This window comes from Megalobrama amblycephala, linkage group LG9 (assembly GCF_018812025.1).
Source record: "Megalobrama amblycephala isolate DHTTF-2021 linkage group LG9, ASM1881202v1, whole genome shotgun sequence".
Classification (NCBI taxonomy): domain Eukaryota; kingdom Metazoa; phylum Chordata; class Actinopteri; order Cypriniformes; family Xenocyprididae; genus Megalobrama; species Megalobrama amblycephala.
The window spans coordinates 39,785,061-39,802,470 of record NC_063052.1 but is presented as its reverse complement, the minus strand read 5'-3'; the positions used below and the strand labels follow the sequence as shown (position 1 = coordinate 39,802,470).

The window sequence follows — 17,410 nt, the reverse complement described above, 5'->3', positions numbered from 1 at the left end:
ATACATGTTTTAACGGAACATTGATTGAACAGATTTTAAATCATAAAAGTTTGTTTAAAAATCTTATAAATGTATGAGGTGGCAAGGGGGCCTTTTACTCCACACACAGATCATAAATTATTTAGGCTATTATACATGCTTTAGTTAAAATAATATGTATATAAGTTAATACTTCAAAACAATTACTTTTACAAAGTTTGCACTATTTTCGGTTTATTTGATAAAATGTTTACATATTTGCACTGGTATATATATATATATATATATATATATATATATATATATATATAGGCCTATATATTTTTTTGCAGTGAATAAGAATGCGCAAAAAGATACGTTTTAGCTCAGATTTCAGATTCAGTTAAAACTACTCTCAGGGAAAATGGAAGTCTCTTTAACAGTTTTGGCCAAGCAATGGAAAAAGGGTCAGGGTCTCGGGATCATCAATATTCTCTGCTCAGATGACCTCAAACATCTAACAGATGTTTTTGTACTCAGAATAGTTTGGGGTCTATCAAGTCATCAGATCATGAGCTGATCGCGTGAGCAAAGTGCGGCTTCCTTTTGAAACACTAAACGCAAACTGACTCATCATTAAAACACAAAAACATGTTGCGCTTTCGATTTTAGTTCCTTTGACAAAGCATCGCAATTGTTATGTTATGAGAAGTGTAAAATATTTTTATTAATGAATGGCACTGTATTTTAAATAGTTAATCAAACTCGACAGGTTTAGGTTAAATATTTGTGGATAACGTAACATGCGTATATGCTGCAGATCAGAATAAAAACAATGAACTCTGTTCTTACCTTTATGCGGATCACTTTGACAAGAGTGAAAAATAATCCAGACAAATGCTATAATGTTTTTAAACGAGATCGTGTGAAACATGTTTGTCATTAATATTCCAGACGAGCTCTACAGTGATTCACTGATGAACTGAAAGTGTCCAACACTTTATTTCTGCATCTCAGACTGACAGAAACATCTTCATTGGTTGTGAAATTTCGGTAGGCTATAAGGCGGGCCGTAACGCTATTGGCCCACAGATGTAAAAAGATTAGATGAAATTAGAGAAAGATTAGAAAAATATAATAAAATTATCTGAATTTGAATTGTGTAAATTTGAATTATTGACAGGTGTCATTTAACAGAATTGAATATTAAGTGTCCGTGTACTTTTGTGTCCATTCCTTTTTCGATTTTTAAGCACGTCGAGAAAAACAAAAAAACAACGGTTGTTTTATTTTTAAATGCTATGTTGAATACCAAATTGGTATTGAAATGGTCTCTGAAACCATGATAATAGATGACTTGATTTTAAAACGGAAACGAGCATTGCAGAACACCTGTCCCAACACGTTGACAGGCGAGAATGCTCCCCTCTTGTTCCCGTTAAAAGTCAACCCAGAGGTCCGATACTGCCGCATGTCCAAGAGAATGCTATGGCGGCAAACGCGCCCAGCGACGCGTGACATTCTTTAAAACGCTTAACGTGAAAAATGCTGGCTTAAAGGGTTAGTTGACCCAAACATGAAAATAATGTCATTTATTATTACTCACCATCATGTCGTTCTACACCTGCAAGACCTTCGTTAATCTTCGGAACACAAATTAAGATTTTTTTGTTGAAATCCGATGGCCCAGTTATATAAATATATTAATATTATAAAGCGAGAATATTTTTGGTGCGCCAAAAAAAAAAAAAAAAAAAAAAAAAAATCGACTTTGTTTATTTCGAAAAAATGCTTCATGAAGCTTCGGAGCGTTATGAATCTTGTGTCGAATCGTGATTCCGATCGCGTGTCAAACCGCCAAATGCTGAAATCACGTGACTTTGGCGCTCCGAACCGCTTATTCGACACAAAAGATTCATGCTCCATACCCAGATAGCAGACCAACCTTGAATCAACACTGAATCAATGTTAATGCATTAACCAAATTTTCATTGAATCAATGTTGAAATTTAACGTTGATTTTTCATCAGGTTTGTACCCTGAAATAATGTTATTTTAATGATGAAAAATAGATCAACATGGTTGTAAAATTAATGTTTTTTCAACCTTAATTAAATCACCTATTTAACATTGAATTAACGTGGAAACAATATTAAATCGATCTTGCTTTATGTACAGCAAGATTCTAAGCCAGTTAAATGTCTAGTTCTACTCATTTCAATCAATGTAAGGGCTGCAGTTAATATGGTTTTTAATGAAAAATTCACAACTTCCTTCAGTTTACATACATATATATTTATTTATAACCACACTGTTTGAACAGAAATTAACATCACATTCAGAAAAAAAAAAACAAGTAGCTGTAAAAATGTCATTTCATGGTGACTAAAACAAATAGACCTGGTTTCACAGACAGGGCTTAGGCTAAGCCAGCACCAGACCTTAGTTCAATTATTTAAGTAGCTTTTATAGACATGCCTTAGAAAAGTGTTTATCTTGAGACAAAACAATGGCAGTGACATATTTTAAGATATGTTTTCAGTTAAAACAGGTCAGACGGTTTAAGCCTTGTCTGTGAAAGGGGTTAAGTAGTAAAAAAAAAAAATACATTATTAGCGTTCATCTTGAGACAAAACAATAGCACAGACAAATTTTAAGATGTCAGTGCAAGTTACTCTCAGTTAAAACAGCTCAAACATGCATTTTAGTCATTGGAAAAAGAGCCTGGAAAACCGTGACAACATAAATGCAACCTGCATCTGTAAAATGGAAGTAAATACACATGGAAACTCACCAACGAAGACAGAAACACAGTACTACAGACTGAAACACTACCAAAGTTCACTGTTCAGGACTTGAAGCTACTCTTCTAATGCAAAAAGTATGTTCTTATTCATTAAATTGATACTCTGACAAACTCGGATTTCCACCACGAGCAATGCCTGCAAGCAGATCAGGAGCATAACGGAGCAAGTTTTGCAGAAACAGCAGTCTTTGTCTGACAACTGAATATGCTGGAGATTGTTTCTAGATGAGAGCAGAGGATTTTTCTTGAAACCTTCCCGAACAACTTGTGGGGATGTAGGTGCTTTTGATAATTTTTTTTAGGCTTTCTAAGACTCAAGACTCAACTAATCTCTGCAATTCTCCATCTGTGATCCATGGAGAGTCTTTGTCCACTCAAACTCTCCTCCTCACCGCGCATTAGGACGATTTAGACACACGTCCTCTTCCAGGCAGATTTGTAACATCTTTAGTTGACTGGAACTTCTTAATTATTGCCCTGATGGTGGAAATGAGGATTTTTAATGCTTTAGGTATTTTCTTACAGTCACTTTCTATTTTGTGAAGCTCAACAATCTTTTGCTGCACATCAAAAATATATTCTTTGGTTTTTCTCATTGTGATGAATGATTACGGGAATTTGGCCCTTGTGTTTCCTCATGTTTGTACTCCTGTGGAACAGGAAGTCATGGCTGGACAATTTCATGTTCATGATCACCCTGGTGTGCTAAAAAAATGTAAATATGAATGGGAATATACTTCAGAGATATTTCACTCATAAAAAAATTCTAGGGGTGCTAATAATTGTGGCCAACGTGTTTTGGAGAAAAACATTTATTTCTTAATGTGACTTTCCCCCCACTTTCAATTCTTTTCCTTCAATGAAAGGTTCGATTTTTGCTAATTTTATGAATTAAAGATCAAAAGGATAAACAATGTTAAAACTTATGTTTAGCCTGAAATATTTTTTGAGTGTATTTACCAAGGGTGCCAATAATTCTGAGCACCACTGTATATACATACAGTGATATATATATATATATATATATATATATATAGATATATATATATACAAATCTAAACTCTCTTAAAACACACTTCTCAAACTCATTAGTGGTATGCACATAAAAATGTTAATAGCATTTATTTAATAAATATTTGTATTAAATAATAGAGTTATTATTAAATAAATAAATAATTATTAAATAAATACTATGGAAAATTGTAAATTATAAATCATAAACATTAAAAATCATTTCATAGTGACCGCACGTCAAGATCCAAACAGGACTGAAGCCTTCAATCTCTGTTTATAATAATAAATTTGCTGATAGGCTTATTTTAGTTCCATGATATATTTGGTCCTTCTAATGCTTTGTACTCTTTGCACTCTGTCTGACGTGTTTCTTTCATTTTTGGAAGCAGATCATCTACTTTTTGTAATCTTTCAGTAACTGGCAGAGCGAGTTTCAGTCATTTTCAAACAAGGGCTGCAAAGAGCTGATCCTGAACTTTAAACAAGAATAGTGTAAAATATTGAATCAAATGAAAAGATTTAGACATCATTATATGGATCGTGACAGCGAGGCGTCCTCGTCTGATTCTGCAGTAAACATCTTCACCTGAGAGTCTCAAAAGCAGGATTCATATTTCATCTCTTCAGTCCTGATCATGTTTAGCTCAGAGTACTCTCCATTTATTTCATATCCTTGTTTTGAATCACTGATTCAATCTGAGCTCTGAACAGATTCAGTGTTTGATTTGAAGTCGAAGATGCATCAAAGAAGAAACCTCTATATATAGAGTATACTTTCATGAAATGTGCATGCAAACTAATAATTTTTTTGCCTTTTTATTTGAGGATAAATAGATATGATTGATCATAAAACATTCACCACAGAATTATGAAAGGGTAAATGTTTGTAGATGAGTAACTGTGTTTAATCTTCTGTTATATAAGAGACATCAAGCAGTTCAGCAAACACACAATATTATCCAACACATATTCAGTTGTGAAGGGCTAGTTTTTTTTTTTTTTTTTTTAAATCATACGGAAAACAGCCATATACATAAACATAGTCCCCTCTTGTGGCCATTATGTGCACTGCAGTCCAACATTAACTATTGCAGTAAGGATACCACAACGAGCAAAACATGACACTGCATATTTACACGGGATGGATTTACCATGTCATGCTCATTTCAGCAGCGGAATATTATAGTAAAGTTAAACAAAAAAATCATTATCAGAGATGGCTGTTTAGTGTAAACTGACCAAGTGATAGTATGACAACCAGCGTGGACCTACCAAACGAACATAGTTTCAAAAAAGATAAAAATAAGATAAAAATAATAAAAAATAATTGTACATGAATTCAGTGCATATCAAGAAATAACTTAAAAACATCAAATGAATGCATTTCTTTATGCTGTAACAGTGCAGTTGAAGTCACAGACAGACAGGCATTTGTGAAATAGGAATCTTGCGGGTGCCAAAAAGGCTAGAAACGGCCCATGGCTCTGTAGACTCTCGTCAGCTGTGCAAACAGTATCATAACCGCATGAACTGAAGCAGGTTATAAAAAAATAATAATAAAATAAATAAATAAATAAATAAATAAATAAATAAATAAATTCATTAATACTACTTAACTTAGCATTAGTTGAAATTATTTCAGAAAATTCTTATATTATAAATTCTAATAGAATAATTTTCTGAAATAATTTCAACTAATACCAAGTAGTTAAACAAATGTTATTGTCTCTTCTGAATCGTCTTTAAGCGCATTGCTGCCCCTCATTGGCTGCTTCTCGGAATTACACCTACATCTTATTACAGAGTTTCTGAATTTCTAAAACTCCAAACTCCTCTGAACCAAACTCTCAATAGCCTAAACCAATGTGTTAAATAAATCACTCTTTCTGTAAAACCTTTAACAAGTTTCATGTAGTTAGACACGATTTGCAAATCTTTTTATAAAACTGTAAACACTCTGAGGAGGAAGAGTATGTTTAGAGTTGGTGGATGAGGAGGAAGAGGATGAGAAAGAGCAGGAGCAAGGTGTGGAGAATATGGATAAACACACTAGAGGGTTTTTCCTTTGCCTGGTAAGAGACAACACTGCCTGTGGTGTGGACAGAGCACTGATGCCGGAAGACATGATGCCGAGGCAGAATGAATCTCACTGACTTTGCAGTTGAGTGGCACTTTTCTGTCCTTTGTGCTCTAGACAGATTTGCTTGTTTCCTCTAGATTTCAGCAAACACTGGAAAAGAGAATTTTGTCTCTAATCGTGTTGTATGAAAGTCTTAATGTGACGTTGAATGAACTGAAATGTCAACATAAATTAATGTTCTGAACATTAATATTTGTGGTACATCAAATTACTGACCGCATTTCAAAGTTTTGAGGAAACCTTTTAAAATATAAATTACACCTCTCCAGCAGTTGAGTTAGTTTATTTTATTTAACAGTTTAACACAATGACAAAGAGATTAAATTCTTTAAGAGGGGCAAAAAGGACAAAAGCATTAGAACCTTTAAAAATAACAGAACTTTCAGAAGTCTTATTGTAACAAATGGTCCAAAGTTTTCAAAATCTGGCTTACCTACACTGCCTTGGGTTCTCTGAAATCTGAAAAAGAAAGCATTATGTTGCTTTAGAGCAAGTCAATTCAGTTGTCATACACATATTCAAGAATGTTAAAATGCTAAACACAATATGATTGCATTTTTATAAATTGCTAAACAGAATATTCTAACTATATTTAAAATACTGTTAAATTATGTATAATCTGTTTATCAACACTTCAATAACACAATGGGAAGGTGTCCAATCTTTTCGCCTCCATCAATGAAAACGTCTCGGTTACGTATGTAACCCTCGTTCCCTGAAGGAGGGAACGGAGACGTACGTCAGTAGTGACCGACGAATTGGGATATCGCTAGAGAGCCCCTATCAGCTTCGAGAAGACTAAAACAAGCCAATGAACATTGGCGTGCGATATTTGCATAACGCACCCCTCCCCATCCGGGGCATATAAAAGGGGGAGGAGATGCAATCGCACTCTGTTTTTCGCTGAGGAGACAACTGGTGTCCGCACAACAGCGAGGGTACAGAAACTGTGGCGACGGGACGTACGTCTCCGTTCCCTCCTTCAGGGAACGAGGGTTACATACGTAACCGAGACGTTCCCTTTCAGTCGGTCACGTTCGACGTACGTCAGTAGTGACCGACGAATTGGGATCCCAAATAAAACGCCACAGTTACGAACCCCTTCCAGTGTCCAGCGCAAGCTCTAGCCGCCCGTCGCACCAGGGGGACGGTGAAGGGGGCGAGCTTACGCCGGGAAGTCTACTGCTGTTCCGATATACCCACTAAGTAAAACTAGACTACACTGGGGAAGCGAACCCGTAGGGGGCGCTGCGGAGCCACTACCCACCCAGTGGGGAAGGAATTTACGTGGAACATATGGCCTGGCCCGAAGGGCAGAACGCATATGAGTCCCTGGGATGGCTCCACCTGAGTAGGGGGAGACTCATCTGGCAGGTGACAGCAGAAACTCTGCTAAGGGAAGACACGGGCTCACCGTAGGGAGTAACCGTGGACAATACACATATGGAGTCACTCACTTAGAGGGATTGCAACATATGGAACCCAACCAACAGACAACATCGAAGATGGATGTTGGTCTGGCACCAGACACTCCGCAATGTCCGAGCCGAAAGGGGAGGCGGAGGAACTCGACAGGGTTCACCGATCGGGGAACACGACTGGAGTCAAAGATGCACGTATCCAGCCCAGAGGGCGGGAATGGCATTGCAAGCCGACACATAGAACAGGTTCAACGCGTCTACCGGCTAGTGGAAGCGAGTACACGGGAAGAAACCGGTTCCACACGTAAGCTATAAAACCTAGCAAACGTGTTTGGTGTCGCCCAGCCCACAGCTCTACAGATATCTGTCAGCGAGGCGCCCTGAGCCAACGCCCAGGAAGAGGCCACTCCTCTGGTGGAGTGGGCTCTCAACCCGAACGGGCAAGGCACACCCTGGGAATCATAAGCCAGGGCGATGGCATCCACAATCAAGTGGGCCATCCTCTGCTTGGAGACAGCCTTCCCTTTCTGCTGGCCTCCGTAACAGACAAAGAGCTGCTCTGAGGTCCTGAAGCTTCGAGTTCTATCCACGTAAACGCGCAGAGCGCGGACTGGACAGAGCAAAGCCAGGGCTGGGTCTGCCTCCTCCGAAGGCAGCGCTTGCAGGTTCACTACCTGATCTCTGAAGGGAGTGGTAGGAACCTTGGGCACATATCCAGGCCGGGGTCTCAAGATAACGTGAGAATCACCAGGCCCGAATTCCAGGCACGATTCGTCGACCGAAAATGCATGCAGGTCCCCTACCCTCTTGAGCGAGGCCAATGCAACCAGGAGGACGGTCTTAAGGGACAGTACTTTTAACTCGACTGATTGCAAGGGCTCGAAGGGATGACGCCGAAGGGATGAAAGAACTAAGGAGAGATCCCAAGAGGGTATGGAGGGGGGACGAGGCGGATTCAGTCTCCTCGCTCCCCTCAGGAACCTGACGACCAGATCGTGCTTCCCCAAGGACTTCCCATCAACTGCATCGTGATGTGCGGCAATGGCGGCAACATACACTTTGAGGGTGGAGGGAGACAGCCTTCGCTCCAGACCCTCCTGCAGGAAGGAAAGCACGGATCTGACCGAGCATGATCGGGGGTCTTCTCGGTGAGAAGAACACCAGTCAGCGAACAGGTTCCACTTCAACGCATAGAGACTCCTAGTGGAAGGAGCTCTTGCGGAAGTGATAGTGTCTACAACCGCTTGCGGGAGATCACTTAGAACCTCCGCATCCCGTCCAGGGACCACACGTGGAGGTTCCACAGGTCGGGACGCGGGTGCCACAGGGTGCCCCCTCTCTGAGTCAGAAGATCCTTCCTCAGAGGAATGGGCCAGGGAGGGGCTGTCGTGAGGAGCATCAGGTCCGAAAACCAAGTCCGGGTGGGCCAATAAGGGGCCACCAGCAAGATCTGCTCCCCATCCTCCCTGACTTTGCACAAGAGTTGAGCAAGAAGGCTCACTGGGGGAAACGCATACTTGCGAAGACCCCGGGGCCAACTGTGTGCCAGTGCATCCGTGCCGAGGGTACCTGCGGTCAGGGAATAGAACCACTGGCACTGAGCATTCTCCTGGGAGGCAAACAGATCTATCTGAGCCTCGCCGAAGTAATGCCAAATCAGCTGGACCACCTGGGGATGGAGTCTCCATTCGCCCGCAAGTGGAGGCTGCCGTGAGAGCTCGTCGGCTGCACGGTTGAGCACACCCGGGACATGAATGGCACGAAGCGACCTCAGATGCTTCTGACCCCATAACAAGAGATGGCGGGCGAGTTGCGACATGCGGCGGGAGCGTAGACCACCTTGATGATTGATGTACGCTACGGTCGCGATGTTGTCTGAGCGGACTAGAACGTGCTTGCCTGTCAACAGCTCCTTGAAGCGGCCCAGCGCAAGACGAACTGCCAGCAACTCGAGGCAATTGATATGCCAATGCAGCTGAGGCCCCGTCCAAAGACCTGAGGCTGCATGCCCGTTGTACGTGGCGCCCCACCCTGAGGTCGAGGCGTCTGTGTGAACCACAGCGTGCCTGGACACCTGTTCGAGGGGAACTCCTGCCCGCAGGAACGAGGGGTCTGACCACCGAGTGAGGGCACGGCGGCAGCTCAGTGTCACAGAAACACGGAACGTGCCGCGTTGCCACGCCCATCTCGGGACCCGGCCGTGGAGCCAGTGTTGGAGCGGCCTCATATGAAGCAATCCGAGCGGCGTGACTGCGGCTGCGGATGCCATATGCCCCAGGAGCCTCTGAAACATTTTCAGTGGGGCCGCTGTCCTGCACTTGAGCGCACTCAGGCAGTTCAACACCGACTGGACGCGCTCCTCTGTGAGTTGCGCAGTCAGGGCGACCGAGTCCAGTTCCATACCGAGATAAGAGATCCTCTGCCCGGGGGAGAGTTTGCTCTTGTCCCAGTTGACCCGAAGACCCAACCGGCTGAGGTGAGCCAACACCAGATCCCTGTGTTCGCACAACTGCTCCCGCGAACTGGCTAGAATAAGCCAGTCGTCGAGATAGTTGAGAATACGAACGCCTTGTTCCTTGAGGGGAACAATGGCCGCCTCCGCAACCTTCGTAAAGACGCGGGGAGACAGGGCCAGCCCGAAGGGCAGGACTTTGTACTGATATGCCCGACCCTCGAACGCAAACCGTAGGAAGGGTCTGTGACGAGGCAGAATCGAGACATGAAAGTACGCGTCCTTCAGGTCTATTGCTGCGAACCAATCTTGGGGACGGATGCATTGAAAAATACGTTTCTGCATCAACATCTTGAACGGCAGCCTGTGAAGGGACCGATTCAGGACTCGCAGATCCAAGATTGGCCGTAACCCACCTCCTTTCTTCGGTACAATGAAGTAGGGACTGTAAAACCCTGACTTCATATCGGCTGGAGGGACCGGCTCGATTGCACCCTTCGCCAGGAGGACAGCAATCTCCGCCCGAAGAACAGGAGCGCTGTCCAGTGACACCTGAGTGTAGTGGACACCTCTGAACACTGGGGGACGCCGGGCGAACTGAATCGCATAGCCGAGCCTGATAGTGCGGATGAGCCAGCGGGACGGGCTGGGAAGCGCTAACCAGGCTTCCAGACACCGAGCAAGCGGGACCAAGGGCACCACAGGCGCACCGGAAGTGGGGCAGCGAGGCAGAATACTGGGACTCGACTCGGACAGCGCAGCGGCCCGAAGTGGAGTCAGATTCTGCGGGGTGACAGCACCGATGGGAGACAGTACACGTGGTACGGCCTGCACCATCGGGGCGCCCCCCACTGGCGAAATGAGAGGGGGCTGCGGACACCGAGGCAGAGCCCCGGGTCCTGACAACCGCGCCCTCTTGTGACCTGGAGGATGGAAGGGAAACAGCTCTTTCTGTGAAAAGGTGGGTACCGCTGGACTCCGGAGAGCCAGCGGCGGGACAGACACAACAAGTTTCTCCCGGCCCTCCCCGGGAGTGGAGGGGCAGATGGAATCCCCCCCGAAGAGCTGCAACTTCCTCCTCCAGGTCGCCCGCTTCAGGATCGCGACTTCCTCGACCTCTTGCCACCTGGCTTGGCTTGAGCGGGCTGGGCGCCCCGGCCGGCGCCGGCTCCCTGCTGTTTGGCTGGTGGAGGCTGCTGCTTGGCCAACTTAGCAGGGGTGGAGGACGACGCGGGTGGGCACCCTCGGCGACGAGCAGGCTGAGGTTGCGCCGCCGGCGGGGTGGAGGCAGCAGCGGGCCGGCGGGGCAAGACGTGTTTAATCGCCTCAGCCTGCTTCTGGGCAGCGGAGAACTGTTGGGCGAAGCTCTCCACCGCGTCGCCGAATAGGCCAGCCTGGGACACGGGGGAGTCCAGGAACCGATGTTTATCGGCTTCCCTCATGTCAGCCAGGTTTAGCCATAGATGGCGCTGCTGGACTACCATAGTAGCCATCGCTTGACCAACGGAGCGTGCTGTCACTTTAGTCGCCCGGAGGGCGAGATCGGTGGCAGCGCGCAACTCCCCCAACAGATGTTGGTCAAGACCACCCTGCGGCATCTCCGATAACGCTTTTGCCTGGTATACTTGCAAAAGGGCCATGGCATGCAGGGCGGAGGTGGCCTGCCCACAAGCTCTATAAGCCTTCTCCGTCAGAGAGGAAGAAAACTTACAGGCCCGGGACGGAAGGCGCGGGTCACCACGCCAGCCGGCGGCCGTAGGGCACAACTGCATCGCTACAGACCGTTCGACTGGAGGGATCCCCGTATAGCCTTTAGCCTCTCCGCCATCCAGGGTGGTGAAGGCGGACGAGGGGCCTGGTCTCGAACGAACACTATACGGCGCCCGCCAAGACCTGGTCACCTCGTCGTGCACCTCCGGGAAGAAAGGCATCGGGGCGGGACGCTGAGGACCAGCGCGGCCCGCCCCGAGGTACCAATCGTCAAGCCGAGAGGGGCCGGGACAGGGTGGAGGGTTCCACGCGAGCCCGACGCTCTCGGCTGCCCGGGAAAGCACAGCCATCAACTCAGGATCCGACTCGGCCACAGCCGCCACGCCATGAGACGGGGGCTCAGCCGAGTCATCCTCTCCCGAGGACTCATGCTCGCCTTCCGATACCGTGATCGACATCTGGTCCTCCGCAGGTGCACCGAAGGACAATACCGGACGCTCCGAAGAGGGCCCGGCATGACACGGCGGTAACACCACTGGCTGCGGTGCTGTAGAGGCGGCAGGGGCCCGCGGAGCAACGCTCGGCGGGGAAGCCCTAACCGTGACCCTCAAGTCACCCTGCCTACACGCCGACGAACCGTCACTCCGACCGGAGCCAGAGAAAACGGCCGCACGGGGCATAGGGGAGGGGACCCCCGCTCCCTGAGAACCAAGGAACGAAAGTCTCGACCTCAGCACCGCGATAGTCATGTTCCCACAATGAGAACATGAACCATCTACAAACGCGGCCTCAGCGTGCTGAACGCCCAAGCACGTGATACAGCGATTGTGCCCATCAGCAGGGACCAGGGAACGACCACATCCAGTAGCGCACAGACGAAATGCCATCTCCCCAGATGCAGAGTTCGTCTGTAAAGTCTAATAGAGGGGGAAACTCACAGCTCTCTTGTGAATGAGACACACAGGGAGTGTCACGAAGTGTGTAAACACACACACACGGGACCCGGCCAAATCGCAGACCAAACAGTGTTGGAATTACAGCGGAACGCTGTCTCACAGCCGATGTTGCTGCCCGGACCCGGAACTCGTGGACTCGCTGCAGTGTCGTAGCGCCAAACACGGTAAGAGTGTGTTGTTTTTCCTTTATGAAGATCTTCTCAGCCGTAGGACACCAAAGCTTGGCTCCGAAGCGAAAGACAGAGTGCGATTGCATCTCCTCCCCCTTTTATATGCCCCGGATGGGGAGGGGTGCGTTATGCAAATATCGCACGCCAATGTTCATTGGCTTGTTTTAGTCTTCTCGAAGCTGATAGGGGCTCTCTAGCGATATCCCAATTCGTCGGTCACTACTGACGTACGTCGAACGTGACCGACTGAAAGGGAACTTCCAGATTCATCAAGATTCAAGTCCCAGAGGTGATTATGCTGTCGACTACAATTCAACTCAACTATTCCATTGAATAATAGATGCAATACTATTGGGCTATGTGCATGTAAAGTATGATATTCTTGTTCATATTCATGCCACTAGCACTTCAAGAAATGTTGTTGGAACTTTAATCATAAAATTCCTAATAAATATATTACTAAAGAAAGATGCATGCACTTTTTAAGAATTTAGAAAATTAATGGTTTATTCAAACACTTTAATATCTTTTTTAAATAAATATATCTGATTAGATTCAGTAACAATAAATCAAGTGCAAATAACAAACACAAAAAAACAAAAGAACATAAGTGTTGAACAAAAACTTAATCTACAATTAAACTACAATTAAATTTAGCCCCACATGCTACTTTAATCGATGATGAAAATATTCAATAAAACCAAAAGGTCAAATAACCATCATTTTTTGTTAAAATGAAAAAGGTTAATTTCACCCATTACGTCGTCCACTGGTCTAGTGTCAAAAATAGTTGTTTTTATCCCCTATGGAATTTTGCAAATGTTAAAAACATCACTTCTGCAGTACTTGGCAATGTCTAACCACAAATGTGTCAGTGTGACCACTTGAAGAACAATTGAACATAACAAGCATACTCTTAAATATAAAATAACAACAACCATAAGGGTACAATAACAAGTAAATACTTGTTATGAAAGAAAATATGATAAGAATTAATATATATAAAGTAGAAGTACATGAATATATGAAATCAAAAGTAAAACTGATGAATCATAAGTCATAAACGATTAACATAAATATTTAATAAAAATGCATGAATATGAATATGGACCATTTCGGATCCACCACAACATCATAAGATGCACAAATGTTTGAAACTATGCACTGATCCGCCTTTTTTGCTTCCTGTTCCAGTACCTGGGATTCAATATCAGCCGATACCGATATTCAAGTAATAATAAAAAAAGTGCTAAATTAACTAATAAACCGTATGCCTCACTGTGTGGAAGAAACTGGGATCATTTGTGCAAGGTATCAGGCTTGACTTAAACATTACTTTCCTAACTTTGTAAAACAAAACAACAGACAAAAATGTAGTGCATTTATTAAATGAAGTATAATAATAGAAACATTTAATCATCTTGGAGAGAGTTTCATTGTGTTGACTGTTGTAACTGAACGCGACACACAGTCTGAATGCTGAACTGAGAATGACTGACAGCCGCAGCAGAGGGAGGCATTTACGTGAACTTATTTATCTGTACCTCAAATTAAACAATGGAATGGCTTCAGAACACTTGGAATATAGTGCACGGAAACTTTATGTTTGTGTGCCTTTTGTGGAGCTTAACCGCACAATATCGGATTTGGATCGGTCCCATCCGGCCGATACCCGATCTGGCAAAAATGGCAGTATCGGAGCCGATACCCGATCTGTTTTCTCTCTAATAAGGAAGTATCAGTTAGACATGCAAAACCAAAATGAGTCTTTATAAGTGGCCAATTTCAAACCACAATGGGTGTTTTTTAATCATTAGAGTGAATCAGGAAAAGCAATTGATAATGCTCATCATGAACTGACAAGCCCTACTCTGAATTCCTCCTCTAATTGAACATGAGCTTGAAACTCGTCCATTTTATTAAGAAGAGATTAGAATAATGAGCAGCAAGGGAATATGGGAAAGAGACAGAGTTCATTATGAACCAAAATGAAAGACATTTACCTGAGAAGTGTGAAAGAAAAAAGGACAAACCAGGAACATATGCTACAAATATACAGAGAAACAGAACATCTGCTGCTCATAATTGTCCAGCAATTTTATTCAGTAAGACCCTGACAAATAAAACTAATTAAATAGCATTTCTAATAAACCACAAAATGTTCAGTTCAGTCTGTAAATCCATCAGCACTGAACTCTTGAGGAAAACACTGGACTCGAGGTGTGAAGGATCATGCTTGGTTCTCATCATCATCTTCTTTCCACTTTTATCAGAATTTCTGCTCATCTTACCTAGAAAAAAATACAGTAAATTATATAAAAACTTCATCTTGAGTACAAACAGATTTCACGTCACAATTCGCATTTGTTATGGATCTCGACTTGTTGCTTATGTCCATCAAATAATATCAAAATAAATTTCAAATAACAAAAACAAAACATATCATTGAAATCTCAATTAGCTCATATTTCTACTGTCATACAGTATATACTGTCAAAACATCATTATTTTGAAATGTCTTTAAAACTAGGATGTTTAAAATCAAGACATTTAAAGCAACAGAGTTCAATATGTAGAACTCACCTTCTGAACTTTCTTTAGGAGATGCAGCAGATAATCACAGCTATAACTTGAAATAGACCTAGAATTATAAGTGCTGCCGGTCCTACTATGAATGGCCATATAGATTCTGGTTCAATGTCAGTATAATTTCCTGCTGAAAACAAAATAAATTTATAAATAAAAAGTCAAACATTGTAAATGCATTTTTAACTATTATATTGAAAGTGCGTCAAGGCACTTGAACTGTAATTGTTTATGACAGCAACATCAGTGTTATCATGTTCACTTTAATTTCATCTGTTATTCATGAAAAAGCAGTGCTACTGTATGAAAGCCATTCTTCACATAATTACTCAAGTCTGAATTTATAGTGATATTTACCCCATTCTACTGAAACTGGTTCAGTCAGACTGCTGTGAATGAGCAGACAGTCATAAGATCCTTCATGGTTTCTGTTGATCTTCACACTGATTCTCATCTGAAAGGTTTCATCATCATTTGGTCTGATTCCAGAAGATGTTTGATCCTCAAGATTAATTCTATTCAATCTAATGTTCATCTGAACATCTCTGGGGTAGAAACCAGTGGCCAGACACGTCAGAACCAGATTACTGTCATCATCAGGAGCTTTCCTTGCAAAGATGTGAACATCTGGAGAACCTGGAGAAGAAAATAATAATGCAATTAACAAATAAACGTGTTAAAAATTATATTCTTCATATTCATAAAAAAAACCACTTTGTGAGTAAATGATCACAATTAAATGTAAGAAGTATAGAAAACACTTGCATATATGAACACAACCTTGAAATATTTTCCTTTATTTTCATAATTTAGAAGTGTTTCATAATGTGAAGAGCTGCTGATGATTCATTTACAGATACAAACAGAAATATAAAACACTCAAATATTTCAACATTTCTGAATGTGTCCTCAAAAGTTTTACATTTTCAACTCAACAGTATTTATTTTTCACTAAATGATGATGAATCTTCATCAATTAGAAACAACCCTTCTGAACTTATGTCAAACACACTGATCTGATCAGAACTTACTCTGTTTAGTGTTAAACTTTGAGATCCAGTCAATGCAGTTCTTGAAGAAATACTTGATGAACTGGTTTCGTCCTGTTTGATGATCCCATTTCTCTTTAGTTTCTTTGGCTTTGGGGTTTTTATCAATCCACTTCATAGTGTCAGAATTAAAGGATATAAAATCCTCTCCATCAAATCCATATTCATCAAAGACAGTCAGATTCACTGTTCCATCAGGAAGTTTCTCCAGTTCACAGCCAATTATTCTCTGAAGAACATGAAGCTCTACAATCACAGAACAACACTCATGACAAACTTACAGTGAATATAATGTCTGATAATGAATGAGAGTAAATCATGAATCTCACCAGAACACTGTGAGTTTGTGCAGTTTGTCAGAGTCCTGATCTGATGGAGGATCCATTTTCTAGGATCAGGTGGATCTGGAGGTTCAGTCTGGTCATCTTCAGTCAGAATCCAGACTCTTTCTTCATCACTGAAGTGTTTGATCCGTCTGTCATCAGCAACAACCTCAGCACTGAACTCTGGGAATGTGTCTGCTTTAGTCAGGGCTGTAAACTTGTAGTGCAGGAAGTGTTTCTCTGAGGAAGATATAAAACATGAAAACACTGTTTTCCAGTCAAGGAATACATCACACCAGTGATATGCTTTAAAGTCACCATGAAATCAAAATGGACTTTTTCTTTTCTTTTTTTTTCTTTTTTTTTGTAATATCCTTGCACATTTTTAAAGCCTTGTGCTGTGTTGAAAACCTTGTAAAATCTTTGATGTTCCCAGTCAAAAATGGCAAGCCTTTTGTCACATCTGGTTTATGCATTATCACAGGTGACATCACAAATTATACAACACCAGCAGAGCTGTAATATTACTAAATAATATGAAAATCAGTCCATTCAATGGACGTGTGGTGCTGATACCAGTAAACATGTATGTGTTTCTATTCCACTATATTTATCATTTAAGCACTTTGGGTCATCCACATGACTTCAAATCAAATCAAATAAGATTTTTAAAGCACAGTAAAAACAACAGTAGTTGACCAGTGCTGTAAATCCATACAAAACTAAACAAAACAGGGAAGTGAATAAAAACTGTACAGATCAAGATGGAAAGAGGAAATATTGAGGAACAGTTATACAACTTTTGTCAAACATTAAGCTTAAAAC

At 42.7% G+C, this 17,410-nt stretch overlaps 2 protein-coding genes across 3 annotated transcripts in view; both read right to left on the bottom strand.

The window, feature by feature from the left end:
* LOC125275880 (patr class I histocompatibility antigen, B-2 alpha chain-like) overlaps positions 1-17,410 on the bottom strand; it is a 135,887-nt gene that overhangs the window by 15,518 nt on the left and 102,959 nt on the right. The window contains exons 4-6 of the mRNA XM_048203185.1: positions 16,592-16,825; positions 16,245-16,508; positions 15,571-15,849 (exon numbers count right to left, since the gene is read on the bottom strand). Coding sequence (XP_048059142.1) covers positions 15,571-15,849; positions 16,245-16,508; positions 16,592-16,825 — 777 coding nt within the window. The remainder of the gene's footprint in view (positions 1-15,570; positions 15,850-16,244; positions 16,509-16,591; positions 16,826-17,410) is intronic.
* LOC125275888 (MHC class I-like protein MILL1) overlaps positions 1-17,410 on the bottom strand; it is a 31,692-nt gene that overhangs the window by 10,625 nt on the left and 3,657 nt on the right. The window contains exon 1 of one of the 2 annotated variants that reach the window (XM_048203194.1): positions 811-959. The exons of the other annotated variant lie outside the window; for it this stretch is intronic. The gene's annotated coding sequence lies outside the window, so the exon portion shown is untranslated. Of the gene's footprint in view, positions 1-810; positions 960-17,410 lie in introns of those variants that run through there. 2 annotated transcript variants of the gene reach the window in all.